The sequence below is a fragment of the Megalops cyprinoides genome, chromosome 5 (genome assembly GCF_013368585.1).
Source record: "Megalops cyprinoides isolate fMegCyp1 chromosome 5, fMegCyp1.pri, whole genome shotgun sequence".
In the NCBI taxonomy this organism is placed as follows: domain Eukaryota; kingdom Metazoa; phylum Chordata; class Actinopteri; order Elopiformes; family Megalopidae; genus Megalops; species Megalops cyprinoides.
Window position 1 is genome coordinate 21077710 of NC_050587.1, and position 15214 is coordinate 21092923.

The following is a 15214-nucleotide window of genomic DNA, read 5'->3' on the forward strand; positions in this document are numbered from 1 at the left end:
TTCCGGTGGCTCTGGCCCGTGGGGGAATGTGCCTCGCTCAAGCCCACGGCCGCGCTGTCACTGTCACCGTCACCGTGACAGCGCCTGAGTCTGTTCTCCGTCGGAGCCAGCTGGAGAGCGGCATGGCAGCCTCCCTCCCTTCTCTCTTCGTCCTCTTCTCTGACCCCCCTCAGCTCTCCTGAAACATAACTGGTCCTCGCCCCAGGCTCCGCCCCCCCGTCTCCTGTTCCCCAGCTGGGATTGTCCGTCAAAGCCGGCCAGCAGCTGACAGCCAGCCCCCTGGAGACTGTTGCTAGAGCGTTTTTTTTTTATAATAGAAAGGGGCTGTTGCTATGCAGTCTGACAGCGCTGCGTGTGTATACACGAGGGGTATTTATAGGCAGGTGTGTGCACTCTGTCTCTCACACCTCAATCAGCCTCTTCAGCACCAGGTGTCTGCCTGTGTCACTTTCACTCTGATCCTGTACAAGTGTTCTTATACTATTCGTCTTTCTCTCCCCCCTCTCTTTTCCCCCTTTTTTTAACCGTTTCCTTTGCTGTCATATCTTTGCTTGAACTATAAGTCTGCATATATTAAGTTCAAGTAGTCTTTTCATGCCAAAAGAAGCCATGCTCTGCCAAAGCAGCTCCAATTATTTTCTCTTCTTCTGAGTTGTGCTCTATTCTTTTTTTCTGTGTCTTCTACTGTGTCTCTTTTCCATGTCTCCTACTTCCAAACAGTTTCCCAAACAGGGTATTGCCCCCCACCACCACCCCCCTCCCCACTTCAGGATATTTATAGCAGAGTCTTGTGTTAACTCAGCTGCCTCACTTATCTGTGCCCGTGTGTGTGTGTGTGTGTGTGTGTGTGTGCGTATGTGTGCGTGGCTGTCTGTGTCACTCTAATTTTGACTCCTCTCCGTCCCCCTCACTCTGTGTGTGTGTGTGTGTGTTAGTTGGTGTCTTGCTCCTGGCCTGGTAGGATCTGAAAATCGAGAGGGAGAGAGACAAAAAGCGCTGATTTATTTGGAGTTTTTTGCCCCCCACCAGGATCCTCCAACAGGTAAGGTGTCGTGTGCGTGTCCTTAGGTTTGTCGTTCGTCGTGGGAGACGGGCATGCAACGTGTCGGTGAAACAGAGCGAATCGTATTCTTCCCCATGGTTTATTTATAGTACCAACTTGGTTTTTGATTTTATTTTTTTTTTTTATCCTTGGAAAAAAAAAAAGGGGGGGGGGGGTTGGTTTTGGAAGCGGTGGAGATAAGACCCATCTGGAAGGGGACATTGGGATGTGACATTGGGACGTAGTTTCAGTGCTGTGGCCTACGGACGGAGTCAGGCCTGGAGCAGAGGTGGGAGATCCTTCGCTGCCCAGCACAGAGCCGGCAGAAACCAGTAATCTGAGAGGGGCAGCCGTGCACGGTCCCATGGGGAGAAGAGGGGGGTGCACACAGGGAGTTTTACTGATTTGTGTTCTTGGGACGAGCGACCAGGGTAGTGGTCCCTGTGAGTGCCAAAGTCTTAGAGGGACGCTGCCGTCTTCTCTCCAACAAAGTGCTTCTCTGGAATTGCTCCTGTGGTTTACCTTGGAGCCTGTCTGGAGTCATGATCAGGGGGGCACATTATTCACGGGGTGGAATGCAGACATTGGTTGCACGCTGCGCCCGGGAGCGTCCTGATCCCGCGGTGGAACGCGGCCTCCATGACACAGCCCCCAGTCCTGCAAAGGCATGGCTGTGAGTCTTATCGCAATGGAACCGTCAGCCCTCTCCTTACAAACCCATCGCAAGGCTCTTTTGTTGGAAATGAGGTCATCCAGGCATATTCAGCTGAAACTCTTTAAATCTCTCCATAGCCTCAGTTCTTTTTCAGTAGCACTAGAAGTGGGTTTTATGTAGCATTCATAACACCTAAATGAGCATGACATTATGCATCATACGCATTTTCATAAGCTTACATTTATTTTATGGCTACTTTATAACAACTGGGCTTCATCTAGAATGTGACATGTGATGCTGTTTTACTAGTGTCCTAATGTTTTTCATTTCATACTTCATAACTTATGCCACTTGTTAAGAATATCTCATAAGACCCACTTTAGGTAATATGGGGTAGAATGAGAGTTTTTACTCTGTGTTTGTGACACTTGTTGAAACCAGCTGTAATGTACATTGTACAGTTGTGTCACATGATCAGCACACTAATTCAGCAGTCAATGGGAATGACTGTTAGGTTACTCTACATCTCCCCATGAACATTTTTGTGAGGAGGAAATGGCTGATGACCTGAATGCTGTCAAAACATAAAATGATGCTGCTGGTTTCTCTCGGGCCTTTTGCCAATGTCTTAAAGTAATCTTTGGAACCCAAGAGAAAAAAGGTGAGTGCAATGGACTGGTCCCTCATACTTAAGGATAGTAGTGCCATTGTGGACAATTTATCACAACGCCTTTCCAAAAGGAGGTGCAAGGTTGGGGGTATCTACAGCTCTATAATTGTTCTGTTTTCATACCTGTAAATACATTTATTTCCTTATTTTATCTCTGTAGCTCATACCCAGAGCATTTTGTTTGGCATAATACATTTAAATAAATACAACAGAAGAAACAAGAACAATAATAACATGAGTACAGAACAGCCAGCATTACAGAATTATGTGATCAACAAGCTAAAAAGAAGGCTGAAATAAAGTAGAATAACATTAAAAACCTCATTGTCTATTCTATGCCTAATGATTATCCTTAAGAGCACCATACTTGCATAATATTAATGTGAGCTCAGAGTCCAACAGTGTGTGGGTGCCATCTACAAGCAAGCTGTCTGTTGTCCCTCAGGCTGCTGGGTATGTTCTCCAAATGTGTCATGTTCTCTCAGAGACATCACGTCACACCAGCTGGTCCCATGCTACAGACCCCTGTAATTCAGCAGGCATCATTTCTGCAGCAATGGGCTCTGTATTTCCTGATTTGTATGGAGGATTTGTGTGTGGTGCAGCTTCGATTTGCCTACAGCTTCAAGACAAAAAAAAAAAAAAAGTAAAAACAGGCATCTGAATCAGTAGCCAGTGCATCTGTTCCCATGCCGGGTTGATGCAGTACTCTTAACAGGTCTTCTCCTTGCAGGAAATGACCGTATGTGGGAAATGCATTTGACATAGGTATCATAAATAATAATAATAATAAGAAGAAAGTTCACGAAGTGCTTCAGTTATACTTATGTGATGCCATTGATGCAATGCAAGTGAAACCCATTTTGTGCAACCGATTGATGCATTTACAGTAAGTAGTCGAGTTGCTTCCATTTTCTGAACACTAAAAAGGTTCATTCTCCTTGGTCTGTGCTGTGGGCTGACTTTGTGGCTGTTTCACAGACATGGCAGCCCTCTGCCAGTGCGCATTGTTGGCGTTCGCTGGCCACACTGAAACTGTACCGCGGGTGGTCTGAGTTCAGGGCAAGAGCATTGCCAAGGTAGCAGGACTTGTCCAGACGGCTCAGTGATGGTGTTACTTGTTTTGGTGGCTACATGTGGATCATCTTACTATTTTATTTAGGGGTAGCAGGCAAAGATTTTGATTGTGAGGGCTGCCGGTATAGCTGCTTGGGCAAAGCAGTTGGTTATATTCTCCTTTGGTGGCCCTTCAAAGTGGCTAGCTGTAAATGTACAGGCCTTAAGTAAGAAGCCTTGCAATCAGGGGTGGATGTTGATGTATCCCTTCACCGCCCCATAACTCTACCCCCCCCCAATCTCTCGTTTGTGTGCTTACTTGAGTGTGGCTTACATTTCGTAAAGTAGGTGTAAAACAACACTGGTGCCAAGTCACATCTTTGTCTCGTCTCAGCCATTGCATGGTAGCTGAGAACTGGCTTCAGTCTAAAAGGCACACTCCATCGGGAGGGAAGCAGGTCATGTTTAAACATTTGCTTCGGCATCAAAACATGCTGAGGGTCTTCTGGAGTCTTCCACTGATGACAGCATCACATATTCCACTGACATATCTTACCGCAGCTCACAGAGTCATAGTACCTCCAAATGGGAACTGGGTGGGGGGGTTGGGTGGGGGGGACACCACTATATAATATTGACAGGTAAGTCTGTCGGATTCCTTCCCCCATGGATCAAATTTTGGGTTTCCTGAAGCATTATGGGAAATAATAAAAGCAGGGTTTCCCAGCCTTTTTGTTGGGGATCTGTCCTGTAGCTGGGTTTTGTTACAGTAAAGTTTAATTTATTTATTTTTGATTGAGTGGTTCTTAATTGAATGCTGATGCTTGTTTGACATCTCTATGTTGAATCTTCTGTATTACCTGCATGAGAGTTGCGCTCTTGGAAGTTTGTGTGTGCACTTAGGAAGATAAAGTTGTTTACCCAACATTGTCAATAGCTGCCCTTTGAACAAATCTCAATTTAGCATAATCAGTAATTCAATTACTTCTTGTAGAACTAATTATTCTTGATCAATACAGCTGAATACCTGTCTGTGTTACTACTTTATTTAAAGAGCTCTTATGAACAGGAATAACTTTTACTCTTTAAACGACACATTCCCAAACAACAACATATCTTGAGCCAACAGCCAATACTTGTTAAGTGATGTGAAGTCCAGATCACTGTTCAATTAACATTCCAATAAAACTGAATTAATTGAGACCGAGCTCAAACAAAACCCTGCATGCAGTGTTTCTGGAGTTGAGGTGCCTCTGGCGTTCATTAAGCATTTCTGCCTGCAATATGAGACCAGAATCTTGAGGTCTAGATTAGTACCCTGATAGTTGTGAGGGGTCCAGGTTCTTGCACAGGTGTAGTTAGATTTAGTAATGCATATGAGCATGTTAATGTCAGGTACAGAAGGTGAAATACCCTGCACAGAGCCAGAACAGGAGTGTGAATAGTTCCCTTAGCTGGGGACCTTGGACTTCAGTTGAGAAAGCAAATCCTATCTCTTGCTGTGTGGTATGGACAGCAACTTACATAGGTTACACTTTTACCTGATACCGATTTATACAGCCAGATATTTATTGAGGCAACTCTGGGTTAAGCAGCTTGCCCAACAGCATTTCCTTAGCGGGGAATTAAACCAGCAACCTTTTGGTTCTGAGCACTGCTCCTTACCACCGTGCTACACTGCCACCCCATATTATAAACACCTTCCGTGTTATGTGAGAGCGCTCTGACGGAGAGGCGGAGTGGATCTGTTTCTTCGTCTCATCTTCACCCGCTCCTCAGACCACTGTCAAACAGCGTGGTTCATGTTCCATCACTTCTTTTTAACCTCATACAGTACTGGCTTTGTTCCAAAGAAGTGGAATCTGAAACTGGTGCTTTCCAATAAATCATAGGCTTCTGTACATTTAAGCCAATCTGATGTAAACTAATCTGGATAAATTCAAAATAATTTAGAAATGTCTGACTCACTCAGACAGTTTGCCTGAGATTGACCTCTGTAGTTCATTCTGGAGAAGGCATGACTCAACAGTGTCTTATACTGCTTCAGCAGAACAGGGTAAACATTTTGTATCATCTAGCAACGAAGCATATATGTTGGTTATTGCAATGATTTGCTGACTGTATTTAACAAAGAGCTAAACCGTCTTTCATCTGCATTTTGAACTCCAGTCGTTCACCCCTTGTTCACTCCAAACCAGTTGTATTGTTAAAGTGATATTGTTGTCACAATGAGAGACTGAATTGTGAACTACATTTCATTTGAGAATTATGCTTGTATAATGTCCCTTCAATTAGAATGGTCTGAGTCTGTACTCTCTGTTTTGCCAGAATGGCATTTTTTTGAAGATAGGCCTAATATTTTTTATGACTGCATGATTTCACATCATGTTCTGAACCATTTCTTAATTAAATATCGTCATTATAATTTAACGCGTGTGGCTGGTCTCTGACATGATGAAGATCAGTGAGCTCTCAGATTACCTCTGTAGTCAACCAGAATGAATGTACTGGATGCAATGTGAATATGAATGCTTGCATCCACTTGAAAAATATCCATATCAGAATGGAAGTGTTATGTATGCAGCTGAGTGAAACGTGTTTGTGCTGTTATATGCTCACCTGAAATGATGCAGCAACAGGCATAGGGACCAGTTTGGAACACAGCCATTGTATCTTTTGTGTCCCTCTCTCATAACTCTTTCTCTCCTCCTCTTTCCTCAATCCCTTTTTTGTCATTTGTTCTCTCTCTTTATGCATATCTGTCTCTTTACATCCCCAGGTCCACCGTGTCACTGCCTCTGTTTGTTGTTCCACTCCCACCCCCCACAAACATACGTGGCTGAACTTTGACCCCTCACCCCATCCCCACCCCCCCTTCCACCAGGTTGCCATGGCGCTTTCCTCGCGCTTAAAGCTCTGGGAGCAGAAGGGAGGTGCAGAACGGTCTCATGCTGTGTGTTGTGCCATTTGTGCTTGCTGGGTTTTTGTATTGCCGGCTGGATTGAGGATGCTCCACATTCACTCCAACGGGGCTCAGTCCAAGCATTGTGAAATGTTTTGGCTTAACACTTAACACTTAATATGCAGCCATTGATCTCGGCCTGGTCCCAGCTAACGCCAAAGTCACAGAAGCTGTCCCTCATTGCTTCCACCCATTGACTAAAATGCCCCCCTCTGTCTATTTTCAGCTGGTACAGTGTATTTGAACAAATTCAAATTCAAATCACTATTCTAAAGCAAACTACCTTCCTTTGTAATGTCAGTAACACTTTCCATTAATGGTTCTACAGAAGTAATTCTGTTACACCTTTATAAGCACTCTATTAAAAATCATAAATGATGACATACTGTACCACAGCCTATATCTATCTACATTGGTTGATATGTTTTATGACCACTTGCATAGTGCTTACATAGTTCTTATGCATGCCTTCAGGGAAAGTGTTACTGTGATGACAAATAGGATTTATTGCCAAAATTTAAGCTTCTTGTATTGATGTGCCAATGTGACCTACACATTCAAAATAATACTGTTTATCAACACGCTGCACATTATTGTTGACTCACTGGTGTGTCACCATCCCATAGTGCACCCACTGTCTTCTTTGTTTGCATGCTTTTCTGTAATCAGTGTTTTCCTTTGATACATTCCCCGAAAATATCCTCTTAAACTGAAGCTTGTGTTTCATTGGTATAACATAATCCACTCAGGGCAGTGAAGCACACAGCATCCATGCCCCTGCCTGCCTGGTGTCTGCATGCTGCTCTGTCTGTTGAGTGCAAAGGCCAGCCTGCATGTCACAGCCTGTGCAGTCACCCACAGCGTCCACTCATCCACGCTGCCCACATGGCATCCACCCAGGTGTCCCTCCACATTGTCCACTCTCTCTCGGTCTGCACGGTTGTCATCGTCACAGCTCGTCATCATGCCCCACTATCTCTGCAGCCATTGCGACATGTGAAAATATCCTCTCCGCAACTTTTCAGTTTCGCTTTCTAATAAGGGAGTGGGTGAGTAGAGGATGGCATTACCACAATGTCTTTCTGGTGACGGGGCTACTATGAAGGGGAGCGCCAGGATGTCATTCTGGTAGTGAGAGGAGATTCCACCCCCACCTGCTGGGAGTACCACTTTAGGAACGTGGTTTCCCATTTCCTACCCAGCAAAAATATCCACTTTACTTATGATGTCTACTATCTATTTGTAATGGTCATGAGGGCCAATGGGAGAGCACTCTCTTGTCTTGGTGTTCAATGTACTGGCCAGTGTAATGTGAAAATGCCAGAACATCTCACCCCATTGCTCACAGGAGAGCCACAGATCGCCTGCTTAGGATGACTAACCCCCTACCACCCAGCATTTAGGAATGTGCATCTGAGGCAATTGTGGCAGTGCTATGATGTGTTCCCAGCCCAAAAAAATCTTGATTAGTGTCAGTCACAAGGCAAATCATGACTGCTTTCAATAAGTTAAGGCCACCCAAAAAACCCTTCACAGAGGGGGAAATGGAAGGTGATTTCCAGGACATTGTGGTTGTGGAAAACGTTTAATGAGCTTTAGGAGACTCCTCCTTGTTTGAAACCCAGTAGATCCCTCTGTGTGTGGAGCGCAGCCTGGCTATGGTCATACGTTAAAGGGAGCTACCACTGATGACACATCTATAAAATAAGCACCACACTGTCACTCAGGGAACACGTAGCTGCCTCCAAGAATAGAAGGTGAGATTGTTTCAGCTGAGAGGGACACTGGGGCCAGTGCTGTTCTCTCATTGGCCGGATGAGAGCGCGGCGCTGATCTCAGATCCGTGAACCCCACACCATGCATGGGCAAGGCCATTCCCAAGGGCAGATGCCTGGTACGGTGTACAGAGTCGCTGCACACTGAGCACACATTGCGTTTTTGTTTCATGAGCGTCATTCAAAAAACAGAGGGACAGAGTAGCTGTAGCAGTTGCTCCAGGAATGATACATATGTATTGACATCATTTATTATTGGTCAGTAGATTTTAATCACATGAAAAATTTTCCACAAACAATGAACTTCTTTTGCTTCAAACTTATACTGTCTACTTTATATTATTTAAGTAAATCCTATTGCAATACTTCCCTATCAACAATACTGATGAGGGATAACAGGGACTCGGACTTTGCAAGGACTGAACAGTTCATTTTAATGAAGTATTCCAATGCCTGGAAGCTTTGACCATCCTTAACATGAACAGTTACTGTTACGGACACAAGTTCTTGTTTGTGTATGTGCGTGTGTTTGTGTGTCTACGTGTGTATGTGTGTGAGTATTTGCTTGCCTATGTACTGTATGTCTGAGCATGTCTATAGCATTTACAATGCATGTGTCTGTCCCTGAGTCTCACTCTGAGCATGTGTCTCATTCAGTCTGTCTGTCCCTTTGTCTCCCTGTCTGAGTCTGATCATCTGTATGTGTCAGTCAGCCAGTGGGTGAGTCTTACTGTACCCCCGTCTCCGGTTCCCTCTGTAGATCAAGGAGGAGAAGAAGCCTCCGTCAGCCGCGGCACAGCCCCCTCCACCCCTCTCTGCTGTCCCGGGGGGCTTCCTCAAACAGCTGGTGAGAGAGACGGAGAAGGAGACAAAGCAGAAGGAGCCAGAAATCAAAGAGGAGAGAGTGGTGAGAGAGGGAGTGGGGTGCGCCACAGGCAACCGTGGGTTTTTACAGCAATCGCGCAAGTTCCAGGTGTCACTAACCTTGTCCGTGTTCTCTTCCTCAGCCCAGCAAGCTCAGCGACAACCTCGTTCAGCAGTTCCTGCTTCCAGACGAGACCCCGCCCATTCTGGAGGCGGAGATGGCCCTCCGAGCTCAGCAGATGCTCAACGGAGAGCAGGGCCGGCACGCCGCACCCGTCGAAAAGAAAGCGCCGTTCCGCAAAATCACGTCACCTGGGAGCCAAAGCCAGAAACCGGAAGAGGGGCACTCGCAGGAAGTGGCCTCGCCCCAGCAGCTGAAAGAGAAGCACTCGCAGGAAGTGACCTCGCCCCAGAAGCCGGAGACGTTGGACAAGAAGGACGTTGTCCAAGAGGCGAAAGTGCCGAAGGTGGAGGAGAAGAAAGGGAGACGGAAGAGCGTGTCGGAGAAGGTGGAGCAGGAAGCAGTGAAGGAGGAGAGACAGGAGCCAGAGGGACGGCTTGCAGAGAGCAGCGTGACGGAGCAGGGGAGAGAGGTGGGGCTCGTGGAGCATGTGTGTGGCACAAGCAACCGACCTTTCACCTTAACACTAAGTTTCACACCCCTCATGTACAAAAACTATATATGGTCTCCTACATACAGTCTTTACGCCATACTGTTTTCCTTTACTTGAATCCCTGTTTCCCTTGTGCCATTCCATCAATCCTTTCTCTGTTTCTGTCCATCCCTTCACCTATCTTATGTTGTCCTCTCTTCATCATATTCATTTCCTCCCCCCCTCTCATCACTTTTCAGTCTTTGCTTTGACCATGTCCATACCTTTGTCTCCTCAGCAGAGAGATGTCTGGTACGAGGCTGGGACTGTGTGGTATGTGCACAAGGATGGCTTCACTCTCGGTGAGTCTAAGAATAAGATGGTGAGAAAGTACAGTGTGTGTATGGGTGTGAATGCATGTGGGTGTAGAGGAGTTGTGGTTATTGTTGAATTTTTATGTTTGTGTGTTATGAAATAAGAGTGATTCAGAGGAGCATACCAACATTATGCACATACTTACATACAGCCAGCAGTAAGTTCCAGATGTAACACCTTAATTATCAAACACTTTTATCAAGAAAAAGGAGAAGAAGCTTTCAATGTCAAGCATCACTCGTTCACGAGTTGTTCAAGGTGTTTTCCAGATGGAAAGTCAATGTGATATTTGAAAATGTAAAGAAGTTACATAGTTTATCTATACAAAATTATTCAATATACATAATTTAAGTTAAACCTTAAGAAATGTAAATAAGTTAAATACAAAGGAGAAAAGAATCAAGTCATTACAATACTTAAATAATGCTTTAAAAATATCTTTAAGGTAGTATCTTGAAGATATGTAAAACACATATGTTTTGTAGGACTTACATGACAAGACACTCTGACAGCAAAAAAAGTAAAATTTGTAGCTAAATCAATTTTAGATTTGACTTCAGACTGTAACTGTGACTGAGGCTCTTATCAGGGACTTCAACTGCTACTTCTGTTTTCCACTTAAGGGACACAGAGAAGACATTTAGCTGCTGCTGACCTCAGGCTACACTAAAGCCTGCAGGTAGTAAGGAAGCCTGAGATATAATTGGGTGAAGATCCACTTGTGGATTTAAACAGCAAGCAGCAGCAGCCTAAAAAGTCATTTTGAAAGAAACTAGCGCCCTGTGTAATGAGGCCAATATTGAAGCAATGTGTGTTATTTAATTGGTTCTATAGAGAATCCCTCTGGCAAAATTTTTAATATGCTGCAAGAAGAAGTCCATAGCTTGCAAGGATGCAGAAGTACGTGTTGCAATAGGCTAATCTGTATGACTCTGTGACTCTGTGTTTTTGAAATGCCAGTGATCTAATCTTGGGTATATATTTTGTAAATGATCAATGCAAGCTCTTTGCAGTTGTTTTAGCATGACATTCAAAACAAAGATTGGAATCAGCCACATGTTCCACTTCTGTGGTTATAATTGGAGTTGTAATATCAAGATGCAGATCTGCAGTTATAAGCTTTTGCTTCAGTGCCATTAGCAAGACTAATCAGCTGCAGAAAATTTTTTTATCACGTCCAGGTTTTGATATCCGCTAATTCATGTGCAATGTAACTATTTCACTCAAGCCACCTCCTTTGGTATAGATTGCATTTTATATGGATTTCACTGATATTCTCAATGCTGTAAACATTTTCTTAGCTACATAATATTCATAATACAATACATGTCTTGCTACATGTCCTGCTGCCACACATGCAGAAAGTGTGGCAGCAGCAGGTCACTGGTCAATATGTGTTATAGAATTTAAACTGACAGTGAGCCTTTTGATTGATGACTTGGGACAGTAGCATCCGGAGGACTCGGTATTGAGCCATGTGGAACGCCTGAGGTGACCAATCCAGCGCTGGAAGATAAGCTTGCCAAGAGCGACAGATTTTTTGGCATTCTCTGAAATATGACAGGACACAAATGAGCACCCTGGCAGAGACACTGAGTAATGAGTTATCTAGCCAGATGACAGTGTGGTGGCGTGACCAGTTGCATCATAGGCTTTAAGAACAAAGACGGGAGTGGCATGTTTGTCAGAAGCCATTGTAATTTGTGGCCTACACAAAAGAATACGACCGCGGTTATGCTGCTGCCACAGTATGCTGTCACACTCAGCAATCAGCTCATTTTCAGACAGGAAGACTGACAGTGTAGACCAATGTTGCAGATGAAATTGATCATGAAACAAGGGCCAATTTACCAATGGGGGTGTAATATCTCTTTACATCTGCACTCGTTATATGAGTCAATAAATCTATAGCTTTTAAAAAAAAAATGCATTAAAATGCAATGTGACCTACCACTCGAAAAAGGGTGATGCTGTCATTACAATAGGATAAAGGGCAGAATATCAAGACAGGAGTTGTAAGTTTAGATGGTGAAAATTTTGTTAAAACAAGGCAGAAATTTTTTTTTTTTTTGGTCCCAAGTCATTAATAATGCATTTTCAGTTGAAAAGTAAGATGCTAATGAATAGATGTGCTCTAGAAACGTTGGAGTGTTGCTGGTTTTGAGTTTTTTTGTTTTGTTTTGTTTTGTTTTTTGCATTATTTGTCAGAGATTTAAATAATTCATTCATGTGTTGTGCTAAATTTTGTGAGCTGCATGCAGCCCCATTTAAAGCCTTATCAAAATAATGGCACTAAACACATACACAGTGTCCTCTTGGACGTAACTGAGTAGAATCTGTAGAAGTCATTGTTCTGTAATGTTTGGTTTGAGCAGCAAGGTATCAAAAATGAGTCATTTTGGACTGTAAAATTAATTTTATGGTCTAATCTGCGTAACGCAATAGTCCATTCTCATTCGCGGTTGTGCTGCACACTGTTGCCAGATTGTGGTCAAACGTTTTAGTAGAACAACAGTAGAAAGAATGATAATTGGTGCAATAACAACAGGTGGCAAAACTCCCTAGTGGCTTCACCCCTAATAATAATCATGAGAGTCATAATACAGTTAGGATTATTAGCGGTAGTAAGTCCTCTGCATGTTGCTAACTTGAGCCCGAATGCCCAACCAATGCCTTAAAGGGCAAAGTTGCATGTTATTCTTAGCAAAGCTCTTTGGCTAGCTCTGCTTTTCAATCTATCACCCACAGCAGCAGCCACTGTTTTTCACATTACCGTACGTGCTGATACGGGTGAATTTTTTTTGTCACCTGCCTTTCAGTTCTTAAAATTATGACCACAGTTTCCGGCAGCTTAAGTAAATTGCATTCTGTCTCCTCTAAGCATCCATTTGCTAAATATCATCCCAGTACTGGAGGCTCAGACTCTAAGCCTGGAATTACACGTACAGCATATGAAGACTTACATATCAGGGGCTAAACTGCGGTGAACCGAAGGCCCCGCTAATCCTGTTTTTTAATGTAATGCAAATGCTATTGTGCCTGATTAGTCAACATCATCCGATATCGATGACAGAGGGAAATCCTCATGTTAGTTAAGCTAGCAATGGCAGGATAAATATGGGCAGTTTGGAGTTTGCAATGAAATTACCCTTTGATAGAACTTTTAAACTTTATGGCTATTTGAAATTATGGTGGGGGGAAAAAACATAATAATGCGCATGCTTATACTGATGGTCAGTCATTGATGAGAGTGTATAACATACTGTGCTGGTGGTATATTGTATCATGGCTTGAACAAAAAAATATATGCATGCCCCTGCGTTTTGTACAGTGTTTTGAAAAGTAGTACAGTTATGAATGACACACTGGCAAAGAAAAATAGTGGATGTGTAATTTTCTATTGTTGCAATTTTCACTTACTGTAATTCATTTCAATATGCTGTATAATTTTGCGTGTCACAGCCACGCAGCTGAAGCCAGATGAGGGGACCCCCGAGTTGGCGGAGGGGCGGGCACGAGTTCGGCTGGAGACGGACGGCTCAGTCCGCGACGTGTCAGAGTATGAGATAGAGAAGGTGAGCTGTACAGCAGCGTCTTTCAGCATCATTTCTTGACACGATCATCTACGTTTCAGACAAATGTATGCAAGTGTTTAATCGGCCATTCTTTTCTTCCATTTCAAAATTCAAATCCTCCTTCTGCCTAAAGGCTCACACAACACCTCTAGCTCTCTGTCACACCTGCTCCACCTGCTCCATCCTTCTTCCACACTAGACCTGTGCTTTCTGCTCCCAAGGACAAATCCAGTTCTTAAAACAAGCTGCAACTGATCCAGGACCAGGTCTTGGGGGCAACACCTGCTCTCGTCTGCGCATCTACAATCTGCACACTCTCTCCGTGCCTCCCCTCCCCACCCTGCCCATTCTCTTTCTCTGAATCCTGTCTCCCTGCTGTCCCCAGATTAACCCCGCTGAGTCGGATCTGTGTGAGGACATCAGCGAGCTGGTGAGTGTGAACGAGTCCAGCGTCCTGCACACCCTGACGAGCCGTGCCCGCGCCCATCTGCCCCTCACCCACGCCGGGCCCAACCTCCTGGCCCTCTGGCCGCCCCAGGCCCCTCACAGCAAGGTACAGGGGGCACTGCTCTCTTCAGTGCGGCACTGGCCATTATAGCATTATGTGACTTGAGTCGTTTTCTGTTTGTGCCTTTGTTCATGTAACGTTATTATATGCACTTATGTGCCTTTGATAAACTTTGGGAATCGCTCTGGATGAGAGTGTTTGCTGAGTGACTAAATGTAAACGTAAAGTGGAGTATGCAACACCCCCCCTGCAGTCATAAAGTTGCTGTCATTGATTTGTGTAGTGTATGCCATATTTAGGCTACAACAGTCCATAGCCATTTAACAGGAGCATGTAAAACATAATTTTCAGTGGAATGGGACACACCAGACCCAGGAATTTAGCCCACAGCGGGGTCCTGTCTCTGTTCCTCTAAACCCCTTGCCCCCCCCCTACCAGGTCCCACGCGGTCGGCGGTGGGATGGAGTGTGGGAGGCACCCCCGCCCCTGCAGGCGCTGGTGCGGCGGGTGTACGTGTCCATGGTGGGCCAGCGGCGGGACCAGAGTGTGGTGGCGGTGGGACGGTCCGGCACAGGGAAAACCACCGCCTGCCTGTCGTTCGCCCAGGAACTGCTGAAACAGGCCGGCACTGCAGGGGGCAGTCTGACCCGTGAGTCCCACTGTGCTGCTGCCTGCAGTGTGTATATGTGTGTTTGTACTTTGTACTTTGTACTTGTGTTTTTTTACAGTGGATTGGCTGTGCTAATGTGTTGTTTCAGTAAAGGGATGTGTGTATGGGTTGATACAGTAGAATAGCTGTGTGTGCGTGTTGCTGCAGTAGAGCCACTGTGTGTACGTGTTGTTACAGTACAACAGTTGTACTGTAAAGCAGCCGTGTGAGTGTGTGTGTGATTGTGTGTGTGTGTGTGTTGTACTGTAAAGCAGCCGTGTGTGTTTTGTTACAGCGGAGCGGCTGCAGGCTATGTTCACGGTGCTGCGCTCCTTCGGCTGTGTGAGCTCCCAGCACAGCGAGGCCTCGTCCCGCTTCGCCATGGTGTTCTCCATTGACTTCAACCACGCTGGCCTGGCTGCCGCGGGACACCTGCAGGTACCTGTCCCTCTGTCTCACAGGTGTCATGCTGCTGCCCCCTCTCAGGGAC

The 15214-nt window shown here is 45.0% G+C and overlaps 1 protein-coding gene across 1 annotated transcript in view; it reads left to right on the top strand.

Annotated features, from left to right (window-relative positions):
• Nucleotides 1–847: 847 nt before the first annotated feature.
• Nucleotides 848–15214, top strand: part of LOC118777512 (unconventional myosin-XVIIIb-like) — a 43837-nt gene continuing 29470 nt past the window's right edge. Inside the window, exons 1-9 of the mRNA XM_036528520.1 lie at nucleotides 848–1042; nucleotides 6203–6352; nucleotides 8921–9067; nucleotides 9168–9617; nucleotides 9916–9979; nucleotides 13455–13567; nucleotides 13953–14120; nucleotides 14514–14724; nucleotides 15020–15162. Coding sequence (XP_036384413.1) covers nucleotides 6314–6352; nucleotides 8921–9067; nucleotides 9168–9617; nucleotides 9916–9979; nucleotides 13455–13567; nucleotides 13953–14120; nucleotides 14514–14724; nucleotides 15020–15162 — 1335 coding nt within the window. The 5' untranslated portion in view covers nucleotides 848–1042; nucleotides 6203–6313. The remainder of the gene's footprint in view (nucleotides 1043–6202; nucleotides 6353–8920; nucleotides 9068–9167; nucleotides 9618–9915; nucleotides 9980–13454; nucleotides 13568–13952; nucleotides 14121–14513; nucleotides 14725–15019; nucleotides 15163–15214) is intronic.